Source organism: Lepidochelys kempii, chromosome 6, assembly GCF_965140265.1.
Source record: "Lepidochelys kempii isolate rLepKem1 chromosome 6, rLepKem1.hap2, whole genome shotgun sequence".
NCBI classification, from domain to species: Eukaryota; Metazoa; Chordata; order Testudines; family Cheloniidae; genus Lepidochelys; species Lepidochelys kempii.
The window spans coordinates 630,801-644,472 of NC_133261.1; the positions used below are offsets into that span (position 1 = coordinate 630,801).

At 59.8% G+C, this 13,672-nt stretch overlaps 1 protein-coding gene across 5 annotated transcripts; it reads right to left on the minus strand.

Annotated features, from left to right (window-relative positions):
* Positions 1-1,273: 1,273 nt before the first annotated feature.
* LOC140912271 (uncharacterized) lies at positions 1,274-11,961 on the minus strand. 5 transcript variants are annotated; one of them, XM_073346429.1, is made up of 6 exons: positions 11,712-11,960; positions 10,257-10,455; positions 2,400-2,483; positions 2,187-2,306; positions 1,849-1,995; positions 1,274-1,573 (listed from the first exon to the last, which is right to left on the minus strand). In XM_073346429.1, exons 3-6 carry the CDS (start codon positions 2,403-2,405, stop codon positions 1,448-1,450), a joined length of 399 nt encoding a protein of 132 aa, XP_073202530.1. In that variant the 5' UTR covers positions 2,406-2,483; positions 10,257-10,455; positions 11,712-11,960; the 3' UTR covers positions 1,274-1,447. The 5 variants fall into 5 exon arrangements, with proteins under 5 accessions (XP_073202530.1, XP_073202528.1, XP_073202531.1 ...); XM_073346427.1 differs by having other exon boundaries at positions 10,257-10,478; XM_073346430.1 differs by lacking the exon at positions 10,257-10,455 and having other exon boundaries at positions 11,712-11,961.
* Between the last annotated feature and the right edge of the window lie 1,711 nt (positions 11,962-13,672).

Here is a 13,672-nt window from a genome sequence, read left to right on the forward strand (position 1 = left end):
CACCTCCTAAGTTATAACAAAGCAAAAGGAAATTGGCAATGACACAAATCCTCAGTACTCATCAATAATGAATTGGCTACAGACTGAATGGAGTAATACACTCCAATATCAATTGGTAATGAAATTAAAATATCAAAATAAAGCAGATTCAGAATAAACCAACTGTTATAAACGCAAAGGGAATGAAATAATAAACCCCAAACCACTACAAATAAAATAAAGACACAATAACGCAGAGATAACAGTCACACTAGGAATAAACCAATGACACATACCATGCAGCTTTCACAAACAAGGAAATCTTGAGCAGCAGCAGAGAGGTGATCTTTCCCTCGGTCTGTGGCCCTGGTGCGGCCGCTGCTGGAATCCTGTGTCCAGTCCTGGTGTCCACAATTCAAGAAGGATGTTGATCGATTGGAGCGGGCTCAGAAGAGCCATGAGAATGATTGAGAGATTGGACAACCTGCCTTACAGTATAGGGTCGAGGAACTCCATCTATTTAGCTTAACACAGAGAAGGTGAAGGGGTGACTTGATCTCAGGCTATAAGTACCTACATGGGGAACAAATATTTAATAACAGGTTCTTCAATCCAGCAGAGAAAGGCCTAGCACGATCCAGTGGCTGGCAGCTCAAGTTAGACAAATTCAGATTGGAATGAATTTGTAACAGTGAGAGGACTTAACCACTGGAACAATTCCCCAAGGGTTGCGGAGGATTCTCCATCCCTGACAATTTTTTAAATCAAGATGGGGTGTTCTTCTAAAAGATCTGCTCTGAATGGAGGTCAGCAGTAGGGTTCAGAGTTAACAAGATATGAGCTACTGTTTCAGGACATTTCTGCCCTGGAGTGCAGTGGGGACTCATCCCCATCACCTGCTATCATTTTCTCCCACAAATGGGCCGCCTCAGCCTGGAGCTGTACAATGTGATCAGTAAAGTTCAGAGTTAACAGCAGTGTGAGCTTTCATTTCAACTACCTTACCTATACTGGGAATGCTGTCCCTTGCTTATCAGCTGAGCACTTCAGGCTTAGACACCCCAAAAGAGGGATAATGCAGTTGCGGAGCTGGTAGGCAGGGGCTCCCAATTGAGGGGTTCCAGGGCTAGTTGACGGGGAGCGGTTACTGGATCAAGCATAGCCATGATGGCTAAGGTCTCCCTGATTTGGCCCAAATGCAGCAGACAGTCCGGAAAATCTAATGGCCAGAATGTTTTCATGGGTGCCTCACTTCTGACCCACCGACACCCAAAAGTAGACAGACAAGGCGAGGTATCTCAAAGCAGCTTTATTATAAAAATGGGAGTTACAAATATTGGGGTTATGTAGCAAAGTCAGGAAGGGATCACCCCATTATGGGGATCCCCATAATCCAGCATTAGTGAGTACATGCCAGTCTGAGAGTGTCTCATGGGGGAGACCCCCAATTTTCCTGGCAGGGCTCCCCTCAGAGCAGTTTGACCTCAAAGCAGATGCAATTGATGCTCTGACAATCGGGGGGCTGGTAGGCACAGGCACAATCGCAGAGGGGGCAGCAGCGAGGGAAAGGGGGGCAGGTGCCGAGCTCCCAGCCCTGCAGAGAGAGAGAGAAAAATATGGGGCTGTTAACCTGCAGGACTACTCGCTATACGATATTAAACAGTGGCTGTTATGTGGCAGGTAGTCCCACAGGCTGATGTTAAGCAGTGGCTGGTAGCCCACAGGACTCCCCGCCGCAAGATATTCAATGGGGGTGTTAATCCGCAGGACTATGCTCCCAGGTTATTTACTAGGGGGTTGTAAATCCTGACTACCTGCCCCAGGATATGTTATGGGGGCAGTACCCCAAAGGGTTTGGGGGTCACTCACCTGGTGTCGGGGACAGCAGGTGTCCAGGCAGCGGGGGAGGGAGGGAGGGGCACAGTCACAAGCCTCGACGCAGGCCAGGCAGCAGTGGCAGGGCCCCCCCAGCAGCCCCTTCTCACACCAGGAACAGTCAGCGCAGAGTCCACGGGCCTGGGGTGGAAGGGAGGGTGAGAGATGGAAGGGCCAACTCACCCCCTACCGACAGCTGACCTGCCCAGCCCTGACCCCGTAGGCCCACCCCACCTGTGACCCCCTGAATATCGCCCCCGCCTTCCCCTCCACCATGTCCCTCCCCACTGCCCCCCAGTATAGACCCCTGCCCCCAGTCTGTCCCCCCTTACCAGCAGGCATTGGCGCAGTGCGAGGAGGAGGAGGAGGAGGAGCAGGTAGGCGGCCACAGTGATGAAGACAATGGCTGGGAGGGGCAGAAGGAGGGAGCTGGGGGGGCCCGGCGTGGGGGTCTACAACAGGGAGAAACAGGAGAGGGGGAGCAGGTCAGAGAGCCTGGGGGGAGACACAGGGAGGGGGGAGGCAGTGGGGGAGGGGAGACTTACAGCCATTCCTGGATGGGGGGGGGATCCTCAGAGTTGGGGTCTCTGCTCGCCCCTAGGGGGCCGCATGGATGCCAGATCCTGCATCTGAGACAGGCAGACGGACAGATCAGAGTCACCCCAGCAAGGACTCGGCCCTCTAAGCTGCCCCACGGAACCTCACCCCTATCCCCGAACCTACTGCCCCCACGATCCGCTCTAGTCCCAAACCTGGGCCGGGAACGGCCCCAGCGCAGGTCCCAGAGCCCCGGTTGCTGCCCACAGCCACACGGTTCACTCTGAAACCTACTGACCCCAGGCTATAACCTGCCCGCAGCCACACGGTTCACTCTGAAACCTACTGACCCCAGGCTATAACCTGCCCGCAGCCACACGGTTCACTCCGAAACCTACTGACCCCAGGCTATAACCTGCCCGCAGCCACACGGTTCACTCCGAAACCTATTGACCCCAGGCTATAACCTGCCCGCAGCCACACGGTTCACTCTGAAACCTACTGACCCCAGGCTATAACCTGCCCGCAGCCACACGGTTCACTCCGAAACCTACTGACCCCAGGCTATAACCTGCCCGCAGCCACACGGTTCACTCCGAAACCTACTGACCCCAGGCTATAACCTGCCCGCAGCCACACGGTTCACTCCGAAACCTACTAACCCCAGGCTATAACCGGCCCGCAGCCACACGGTTCACTCCGAAACCTACCGACCCCAGGCTATAACCTGCCCGCAGCCACACGGTTCACTCCGAAACCTACCGACCCCAGGCTATAACCTGCCCGCAGCCACACGGTTCACTCCGAAACCTACCGACCCCAGGCTATAACCTGCCCGCAGCCACACGGTTCACTCCGAAACCTACCGACCCCAGGCTATAACCTGCCCGCAGCCACACGGTTCACTCCGAAACCTACCGACCCCAGGCTATAACCTGCCCGCAGCCACACGGTTCACTCCGAAACCTACCGACCCCAGGCTATAACCTGCCCGCAGCCACACGGTTCACTCCGAAACCTACCGACCCCAGGCTATAACCTGCCCGCAGCCACACGGTTCACTCCGAAACCTACCGACCCCAGGCTATAACCTGCCCGCAGCCACACGGTTCACTCCGAAACCTACTGACCCCAGGCTATAACCTGCCCGCAGCCACACGGTTCACTCTGAAACCTACTGACCCCAGGCTATAACCTGCCCGCAGCCACACGGTTCACTCCGAAACCTACTGACCCCAGGATATAACCTGCCCGCAGCCACACGGTTCACTCCGAAACCTACTGACCCCAGGCTATAACCTGCCCGCAGCCACACGGTTCACTCCGAAACCTACCGACCGCAGGCTATAACCTGCCCGCAGCCACACGGTTCACTCTGAACCCTACCGACCCCAGGCTAGAACCTGCCCGCAGCCACACGGTTCACTCTGAAACCTACCGACCCCAGACTATAACCTGCCCGCAGCCACACGGTTCACTCCGAAACCTACCGACCCCAGGCTATAACCTGCCCGCAGCCACACGGTTCACTCCGAAACCTACCGACCCCAGGCTATAACCTGCCCGCAGCCACACGGTTCACTCTGAACCCTACGGACCCCAGGCTATAACCTGCCCGCAGCCACACGGTTCACTCCGAAACCTACCGACCCCAGGCTAGAACCTGCCCGCAGCCACACGGTTCACTCTGAACCCTACTGACCCCAGGCTATAACCTGCCCGCAGCCACACGGTTCACTGCGAAACCTACTGACCCCAGGCTATAACCTGCCCGCAGCCACACGGTTCACTCCGAAACCTACTGACCCCAGGCTATAACCTGCCCGCAGCCACACGGTTCACTCTGAACCCTACTGACCACAGGCTAGAACCTGCCCGCAGCCACACGGTTCACTCTGAACCCTACTGACCCCAGGCTATAACCTGCCCGCAGCCACACGGTTCACTCTGAACCCTACTGACCCCAGGCAATAACCTGCCCGCAGCCACACGGTTCACTGCGAAACCTACCGACCCCAGGCTATAACCTGCCCGCAGCCACACGGTTCACTCCGAAACCTACCGACCCCAGGCTATAACCTGCCCGCAGCCACACGGTTCACTCCGAAACCTACCGACCCCAGGCTATAACCTGCCCGCAGCCACACGGTTCACTCCGAAACCTACCGACCCCAGGCTATAACCTGCCCGCAGCCACACGGTTCACTCCGAAACCTACCGACCCCAGGCTATAACCTGCCCGCAGCCACACGGTTCACTCCGAAACCTACTGACCCCAGGCTATAACCTGCCCGCAGCCACACGGTTCACTCCGAAACCTACTGACCCCAGGCTATAACCTGCCCGCAGCCACACGGTTCACTCTGAAACCTACCGACCGCAGGCTATAACCTGCCCGCAGCCACACGGTTCACTCCGAAACCTACTGACCCCAGGCTATAACCTGCCCGCAGCCACACGGTTCACTCCGAAACCTACCGACCCCAGGCTAGAACCTGCCCGCAGCCTCACGGTTCACTCCGAAACCTACTGACCCCAGGCTAGAACCTGCCCGCAGCCACACGGTTCACTCCGAAACCTACCGACCCCAGGCTATAACCTGCCCGCAGCCACACGGTTCACTCCGAAACCTACTGACCCCAGGCTATAACCTGCCCGCAGCCACACGGTTCACTCTGAAACCTACCGACCGCAGGCTAGAACCTGCCCGCAGCCACACGGTTCACTCCGAAACCTACCGACCCCAGGCTAGAACCTGCCCGCAGCCACACGGTTCACTCTGAACCCTACTGACCACAGGCTATAACCTGCCCGCAGCCACACGGTTCACTCTGAAACCTACCGACCCCAGGCTATAACCTGCCCGCAGCCACACGGTTCACTCTGAACCCTACTGACCCCAGGCTATAACCTGCCCGCAGCCACACGGTTCACTCCGAAACCTACCGACCCCAGGCTATAACCTGCCCGCAGCCACACGGTTCACTCCGAAACCTACTGACCCCAGGCTATAACCTGCCCGCAGCCACATGGTTCACTCTGAAACCTACCGACCGCAGGCTAGAACCTGCCCGCAGCCACACGGTTCACTCCGAAACCTACCGACCCCAGGCTAGAACCTGCCCGCAGCCACACGGTTCACTCTGAACCCTACTGACCACAGGCTATAACCTGCCCGCAGCCACACGGTTCACTCTGAAACCTACCGACCCCAGGCTATAACCTGCCCGCAGCCACACGGTTCACTCCGAAACCTACGGACCCCAGGCTATAACCTGCCCGCAGCCTCACGGTTCACTCCGAAACCTACCGACCCCAGGCTATAACCTTCCCGCAGCCACACGGTTCACTCCGAAACCTACTGACCCCAGGCTAGAACCTGCCCGCAGCCACACGGTTCACTCTGAACCCTACCGACCCCAGGCTATAACCTTCCCGCAGCCACACGGTTCACTCCGAAACCTACTGACCCCAGGCTATAACCTGCCCGCAGCCACACGGTTCACTCCGAAACCTACTGACCCCAGGCTAGAACCTGCCCGCAGCCACACGGTTCACTCTGAACCCTACCGACACCAGGCTATAACCTTCCCGCAGCCACACGGTTCACTCCGAAACCTACCGACCGCAGGCTATAACCTGCCCGCAGCCTCACGGTTCACTCCGAAACCTACTGACCCCAGGCTAGAACCTGCCCGCAGCCACACGGTTCACTCCGAAACCTACTGACCCCAGGCTAGAACCTGCCCGCAGCCACACGGTTCACTCCGAAACCTACCGACCCCAGGCTAGAACCTGCCCGCAGCCACACGGTTCACTCTGAACCCTACCGACCCCAGGCTAGAACCTTCCCGCAGCCTCACGGTTCACTCTGAAACCTACTGACCCCAGGCTATAACCTGCCCGCAGCCACACGGTTCACTCTGAACCCTACTGACCCCAGGCTAGAACCTGCCCGCAGCCACACGGTTCACTCTGAAACCTACCGACCCCAGGCTATAACCTGCCCGCAGCCACACGGTTCACTCCGAAACCTACCGACCCCAGGCTATAACCTGCCCGCAGCCTCACGGTTCACTCTGAACCCTACTGACCCCAGGCTATAACCTGCCCGCAGCCACACGGTTCACTCCGAAACCTACTGACCCCAGGCTATAACCTGCCCGCAGCCACACGGTTCACTCCGAAACCTACTGACCCCAGGCTATAACCTTCCCGCAGCCACACGGTTCACTCCGAAACCTACTGACCCCAGGCTATAACCTGCCCGCAGCCACACGGTTCACTCTGAAACCTACTGACCCCAGGCTATAACCTGCCCGCAGCCACACGGTTCACTCCGAAACCTACCGACCCCAGGCTATAACCTGCCCGCAGCCACACGGTTCACTCCGAAACCTACCGACCCCAGGCTATAACCTGCCCGCAGCCACACGGTTCACTCCGAAACCTACCGACCCCAGGCTATAACCTGCCCGCAGCCACACGGTTCACTCCGAAACCTACTGACCCCAGGCTATAACCTGCCCGCAGCCACACGGTTCACTCTGAACCCTACCGACCCCAGGCTATAACCTTCCCGCAGCCACACGGTTCACTCCGAAACCTACCGACCCCAGGCTAGAACCTGCCCGCAGCCACACGGTTCACTCCGAAACCTACTGACCCCAGGCTAGAACCTGCCCGCAGCCACACGGTTCACTCCGAAACCTACCGACCCCAGGCTAGAACCTGCCCGCAGCCACACGGTTCACTCTGAACCCTACCGACCCCAGGCTAGAACCTTCCCGCAGCCTCACGGTTCACTCTGAAACCTACTGACCCCAGGCTATAACCTGCCCGCAGCCACACGGTTCACTCTGAACCCTACTGACCCCAGGCTAGAACCTGCCCGCAGCCACACGGTTCACTCTGAAACCTACCGACCCCAGGCTATAACCTGCCCGCAGCCACACGGTTCACTCCGAAACCTACCGACCCCAGGCTATAACCTGCCCGCAGCCTCACGGTTCACTCTGAACCCTACTGACCCCAGGCTATAACCTGCCCGCAGCCACACGGTTCACTCCGAAACCTACTGACCCCAGGCTATAACCTGCCCGCAGCCACACGGTTCACTCCGAAACCTACTGACCCCAGGCTATAACCTTCCCGCAGCCACACGGTTCACTCCGAAACCTACTGACCCCAGGCTATAACCTGCCCGCAGCCACACGGTTCACTCTGAAACCTACTGACCCCAGGCTATAACCTGCCCGCAGCCACACGGTTCACTCCGAAACCTACCGACCCCAGGCTATAACCTGCCCGCAGCCACACGGTTCACTCCGAAACCTACCGACCCCAGGCTATAACCTGCCCGCAGCCACACGGTTCACTCCGAAACCTACCGACCCCAGGCTATAACCTGCCCGCAGCCACACGGTTCACTCCGAAACCTACTGACCCCAGGCTATAACCTGCCCGCAGCCACACGGTTCACTCTGAACCCTACCGACCCCAGGCTATAACCTTCCCGCAGCCACACGGTTCACTCCGAAACCTACCGACCCCAGGCTAGAACCTGCCCGCAGCCACACGGTTCACTCCGAAACCTACCGACCCCAGGCTATAACCTGCCCGCAGCCTCACGGTTCACTCCGAACCCTACCGACCCCAGGCTATAACCGGCCCGCAGCCTCGCGGTTCACTCCGAAACCTACCGACCCCAGGCTATAACCTGCCCGCAGCCACACGGTTCACTCCGAAACCTACCGACCCCAGGCTATAACCTGCCCGCAGCCACACGGTTCACTCCGAAACCTACCGACCCCAGGCTATAACCTGCCCGCAGCCACACGGTTCACTCTGAACCCTACTGACCCCAGGCTATAACCTGCCTGCAGCCACACGGTTCACTCTGAACCCTACTGACCCCAGGCTATAACCTGCCCGCAGCCTCACGGTTCACTCTGAAACCTACCGACCCCAGGCTAGAACCTGCCCGCAGCCTCACGGTTCACTCTGAAACCTACTGACCCCAGGCTAGAACCTGCCCGCAGCCACACGGTTCACTCCGAAACCTACCGACCCCAGGCTAGAACCTGCCCGCAGCCTCACGGTTCACTCTGAACCCTACTGACCCCAGGCTATAACCTGCCCGCAGCCTCACGGTTCACTCTGAACCCTACTGACCCCAGGCTATAACCTGCCCGCAGCCTCACGGTTCACTCTGAACCCTACTGACCCCAGGCTATAACCTGCCCGCAGCCTCACGGTTCACTCTGAAACCTACTGACCACAGGCTAGAACCTGCCCGCAGCCACACGGTTCACTCTGAAACCTACCGACCCCAGGCTAGAACCTGCCCGCAGCCACACGGTTCACTCCGAAACCTACCGACCCCAGGCTAGAACCTGCCCGCAGCCACACGGTTCACTCTGAAACCTACTGACCCCAGGCTATAACCTGCCCGCAGCCACACGGTTCACTCCGAAACCTACCGACCCCAGGCTAGAACCTGCCCGCAGCCACACGGTTCACTCTGAACCCTACCGACCCCAGGCTAGAACCTGCCCGCAGCCACACGGTTCACTCCGAAACCTACCGACCCCAGGCTATAACCTGCCCGCAGCCACACGGTTCACTCTGAACCCTACTGACCCCAGGCTATAACCTGCCCGCAGCCACACGGTTCACTCCGAAACCTACTGACCACAGGCTAGAACCTGCCCGCAGCCTCACGGTTCACTCCGAAACCTACCGACCCCAGGCTATAACCTGCCCGCAGCCACACGGTTCACTCCGAAACCTACCGACCGCAGGCTATAACCTGCCCGCAGCCTCACGGTTCACTCTGAACCCTACCGACCCCAGGCTAGAACCTGCCCGCAGCCACACGGTTCACTCTGAAACCTACTGACCCCAGGCTATAACCTGCCCGCAGCCACACGGTTCACTCCGAAACCTACCGACCCCAGGCTATAACCTGCCCGCAGCCACACGGTTCACTCCGAAACCTACTGACCCCAGGCTAGAACCTGCCCGCAGCCACACGGTTCACTCTGAACCCTACGGACCCCAGGCTATAACCTGCCCGCAGCCACACGGTTCACTCTGAACCCTACCGACCCCAGGCTATAACCTGCCCGCAGCCACACGGTTCACTCCGAAACCTACTGACCCCAGGCTAGAACCTGCCCGCAGCCACACGGTTCACTCTGAAACCTACCGACCCCAGGCTAGAACCTGCCCGCAGCCACACGGTTCACTCTGAAACCTACTGACCCCAGGCTATAACCTGCCCGCAGCCTCACGGTTCACTCCGAAACCTACTGACCCCAGGCTATAACCTGCCCGCAGCCACACGGTTCACTCTGAACCCTACTGACCCCAGGCTAGAACCTGCCGGCAGCCACACGGTTCACTCCGAAACCTACCGACCCCAGGCTATAACCTGCCCGCAGCCACACGGTTCACTCTGAACCCTACCGACCGCAGCGCAACCCAGGGCCGGCTCCGGAGGGGGCCTGATGGAGGCCGGGCCTCCCGCCCTCATTAACATGCAAACGCGAAGGGGCACGTCACCCGCTTAATTGATATTAACGACCCGGGGCCCAGCGCAGGCTCGGCAGACAGCGGCTCCATGCCGCTCATTAACAGTAACGCTCGCGCATATTAATTAGACTGCGTCCGCCCCACCCCCAATTGACATTCATACAATATGCAAATTATTTACAGGGCCCGCCCCATATGATCGAAATCTCCTACATATTGGTTAGGCCACGATCGCCCTCGTTAATATTCACATCTCATGAATATTGATTAGCACGACCCGCAACAAGCCCAGGTCATGAATATTCATGAGCCCCCAACACGCCGCTCACCCGCTCGCCGTCGCAGCGCCGACATCCCGCGATACCACGCCCTGCTCTCGGGCGTCCCTCTGTTGCCATGAGCAACGGCGCAGGCGGCCTGGCCCCGCCCCGCCGGCGCGACGGGGCCGCACGAGGCCCGAAAGAGCTCTGGAGCAGGGGCTTCCGGAAGTGACGAGGGGAGGAGCCGCCATGGCACCGGAAGTAAGCCCTGCACATCCGGAAAGAAACGCACTGCAGGGGAGGGGGGGGCAGCGCGACCGGAAATGACCGCTCCGACCGGAAATGGCCTCAGCGCGCCAGAAGCGAGCACTTGGGAAGGCCCCAGCCATTGAAAGGCCCGCAGAGGCCCGTCACCCCCTTGGACCTGGACACGACATCTCGCTGGCTGGCTGGCGGGGCCCAGAGCGACCACAGGGGCGTGCCAAGCACGCCTACGTCATGACTGGCCCATACCATGCGGCCAGTTGGAGCAAAGGGCGCAGGCCGACCACGCTAACATCTCCTTTGCTCTGATTGGCCAGGGGCTCCCAGCGGCGGCATGAGGGCCCAATAGGTAGTCCTTTTTCGCCAATTGGCTGAGACGACACTGCCCAGCCAATCAGAACACAGGGATAGCGCATGTGGGGGGCGGGGTATATTCTCTCTGGAACGAGCTTGTAGCCAATCAGCACTCAGGAGTAAAGGTCTGGCCCAAAACATGCAGTGCTGTGATTGGCCCCCAGCCACCCAAAGCCCAGGCCGGTGGGGCGCAAGGGGGAATCAAACGTTGCCTGCGCTCGGATTGGCAGAAGGGCCAACCAATCACAGTGCAGACGTCTTTGTCTAGTTAATACTGTGTGTTCCCACAGTGAGCACCTGGTGCAGCGAGCTGTAGCTCAGGCGAGCTCCTGCTCCAATGAATGTGTTAGTCGCTGAGGTGCCCCAAGTCCTCCTGCTCCTTTTGCGGGTACAGACTGACCCCGCTGCTCCTCTGAAATTTGTCTAATTAGAAGACCCGCTCTCTATCACTGGCCAGGCCTGTCCAGACTCTCTCAACACGTGGCCCCTCCCCCAGGCCAGGCCCCGCTCCCAAGGCCAGACTCGCCCCCCAGCGCATGGCCCCTCCCCCAGGGCCAGGCTCCGCCCCCAAGGCATAGCCCCGCCCCCAGCGCATGGCTCCGCCCCCAAGGCCACAGTCCCCCCAGCGCATGGCCCCTCCCCCAGGGCCAGGCTCCGGCCCCCAAGGCATAGCCCCGCCCCCAGCGCATGGCTCCGCCCCCAAGGCCACAGTCCCCCCAGCGCATGGCCCCTCCCCCAGGGCCAGGCCCCACCCCCAAGGCCAGGCCCCGCCCCATCACGTGGCCCCGCCCCCAAGGCCAGGCTTCTCCCCCCTTATTTATATCACTGTAAATGAGAAAATGTCAGAGATTTCTCATCTTGCTTCTAGTGCTCTTCGCCCACAGCCAACCAGAATCTCCCTCTCACCCGGTCTTCCTTCTGCCTTGCCCAGCAACACGGCCGTTCCGCGGATCTCCATTGGCTCGACGCCGCAGCCAATCAGCAGGTCCGGCGCGAACGAGGTCTCACTGGAACGCTCAGAACAAGAACGACCGTTAACTGCTCTACACGCTCGCGCGCGGCCCGGCAGCTGGCGCACGCGCACAGCCTCCCTGCAACCCAGCCCCTTGCGGCTAGAGCCAAAGGCACATGCGCGTTGGAGCTCTGGGCGCGCGCGCTTGCCCGCCCGGCAGAGGAGCGCATGCGCATTCCAGGCGGCGGCGCGGGGCAAGCGTTCCCTCAGACGGGCCTCATTGATTATTCATTAGGGGCGGGCTAATTACATGCACATTTATTCAGCCTCAAGACCCTAAATTGCTGGAAGTGGGCGTGGCCGTCGAGGTGTAATTAGTATGCATTAACTAATGATATGCAAATTAATTCATTGGTGGCTTCCGCTTGTATGGAAATATGCTAATTAGCTAGTGTCCCAAGAATACGAGAGAGACGCATGCAAATTAGGCAGGGCAGAGAGCGAGGTAATGAGATGCAGATTTCATCACCAGTTGACTGGGCAGTGTATGCAAATGGCTGCGCACTGGGGCCCAGCCCGGCCTGGAGGGCAGCTGGGGGCAAAGTCATGAGCCAATGAAGGGGCTGGGTGTTTAGCAGTATGCAAATGTATGCAAATAAGATGGCGGGCAGGGGGTAGAGGAGGGGCAGGGGTAGGTCTAGGGGCAGGGGCAGGGGCAGGGATGAGTGGTTGTGGGTCGAGAAGGAGGGGAATGGGAGGGGTAGCTGTGGGGGAGGGGCAGGGACAGTTGTGGGGCAAGGTGGAGGGGTGGCTGGGGGGCAGGGGATTGTTGTGGGGGGTGGGGCAGGGCAGAGACAGTTGTGGGGGGGAGGGCCAGGGGATAGTCCTGGGGGGTGGGGCAGAGCAGGGACAGTTGTGGGGGGAGGAGGAGGGGCATGGGAGGGGCAGCTGTTGGGGGATGGCCAGGGGGTAGTCCTGGGGGAGGAGGAGGGGCATGGGAGGGGCAGCTGTTGGGGGATGGCCAGGGGGTAGTCCTGGGGGAGGAGGAGGGGCATGGGAGGGGCAGCTGTTGGGGGATGGCCAGGGGGTAGTCCTGGGGGAGGAGGAGGGGCATGGGAGGGGCAGCTGTTGGGGGATGGCCAGGGGGTAGTCCTGGGGGAGGAGGAGGGGCATGGGAGGGGCAGCTGTTGGGGGATGGCCAGGGGGTAGTCCTGGGGGAGGAGGAGGGGCATGGGAGGGGCAGCTGTTGGGGGATGGCCAGGGGGTAGTCCTGGGGGAGGAGGAGGGGCATGGGAGGGGCAGCTGTTGGGGGATGGCCAGGGGGTAGTCCTGGGGGAGGAGGAGGGGCATGGGAGGGGCAGCTGTTGGGGGATGGCCAGGGGGTAGTCCTGGGGGAGGAGGAGGGGCATGGGAGGGGCAGCTGTTGGGGGATGGCCAGGGGGTAGTCCTGGGGGAGGAGGAGGGGCATGGGAGGGGCAGCTGTTGGGGGATGGCCAGGGGGTAGTCCTGGGGGAGGAGGAGGGGCATGGGAGGGGTAGTTGTGTGGCGAGTGGCAGAGGTTCCAGCGCTCTGGGGGACCCATGATGTTTGGGGAAATCTCAAGGTGAGGAGGGGGCTGGGACGGGGGAATCCCCTCAGTGCAGTGCTAGAGTGTCACCAGTGCCCCTTTCTCACTGCTTTCAAATTCCTTCTCCCAGATGGCCGTGATCTTCCTCTTCAGCTGTTGCTTCTTCCCCAACTTCTTCCTCGCCCTCCGCTGGGCACTGTACCACACCCGGGCCCTGGGCATGGACCAGCTGCATGCCATCTATGTCGCTGCCAAGTAAAGTCACCCGGACTCCTGGGTTCTATCCATGGCTCTAGGAGGAGATGGGGGCTGGGAGCCAGGATTCCTGGGTTCTATCCATGGCTTATG

What these genes read in the sequence shown, in the direction of transcription:
- LOC140912271 (XM_073346430.1), bottom strand. An exon ending in CACTGCGCCAATGCCTGCTG is followed by an intron (nt 1,996 to 2,186) that starts GTAAGGGGGGAC and finishes CTTCCACCCCAG; the next exon opens with GCCCGTGGACTCTGCGCTGA. An exon ending in CCTGCTGTCCCCGACACCAG is followed by an intron (nt 1,574 to 1,848) that starts GTGAGTGACCCC and finishes CTCTCTCTGCAG; the next exon opens with GGCTGGGAGCTCGGCACCTG.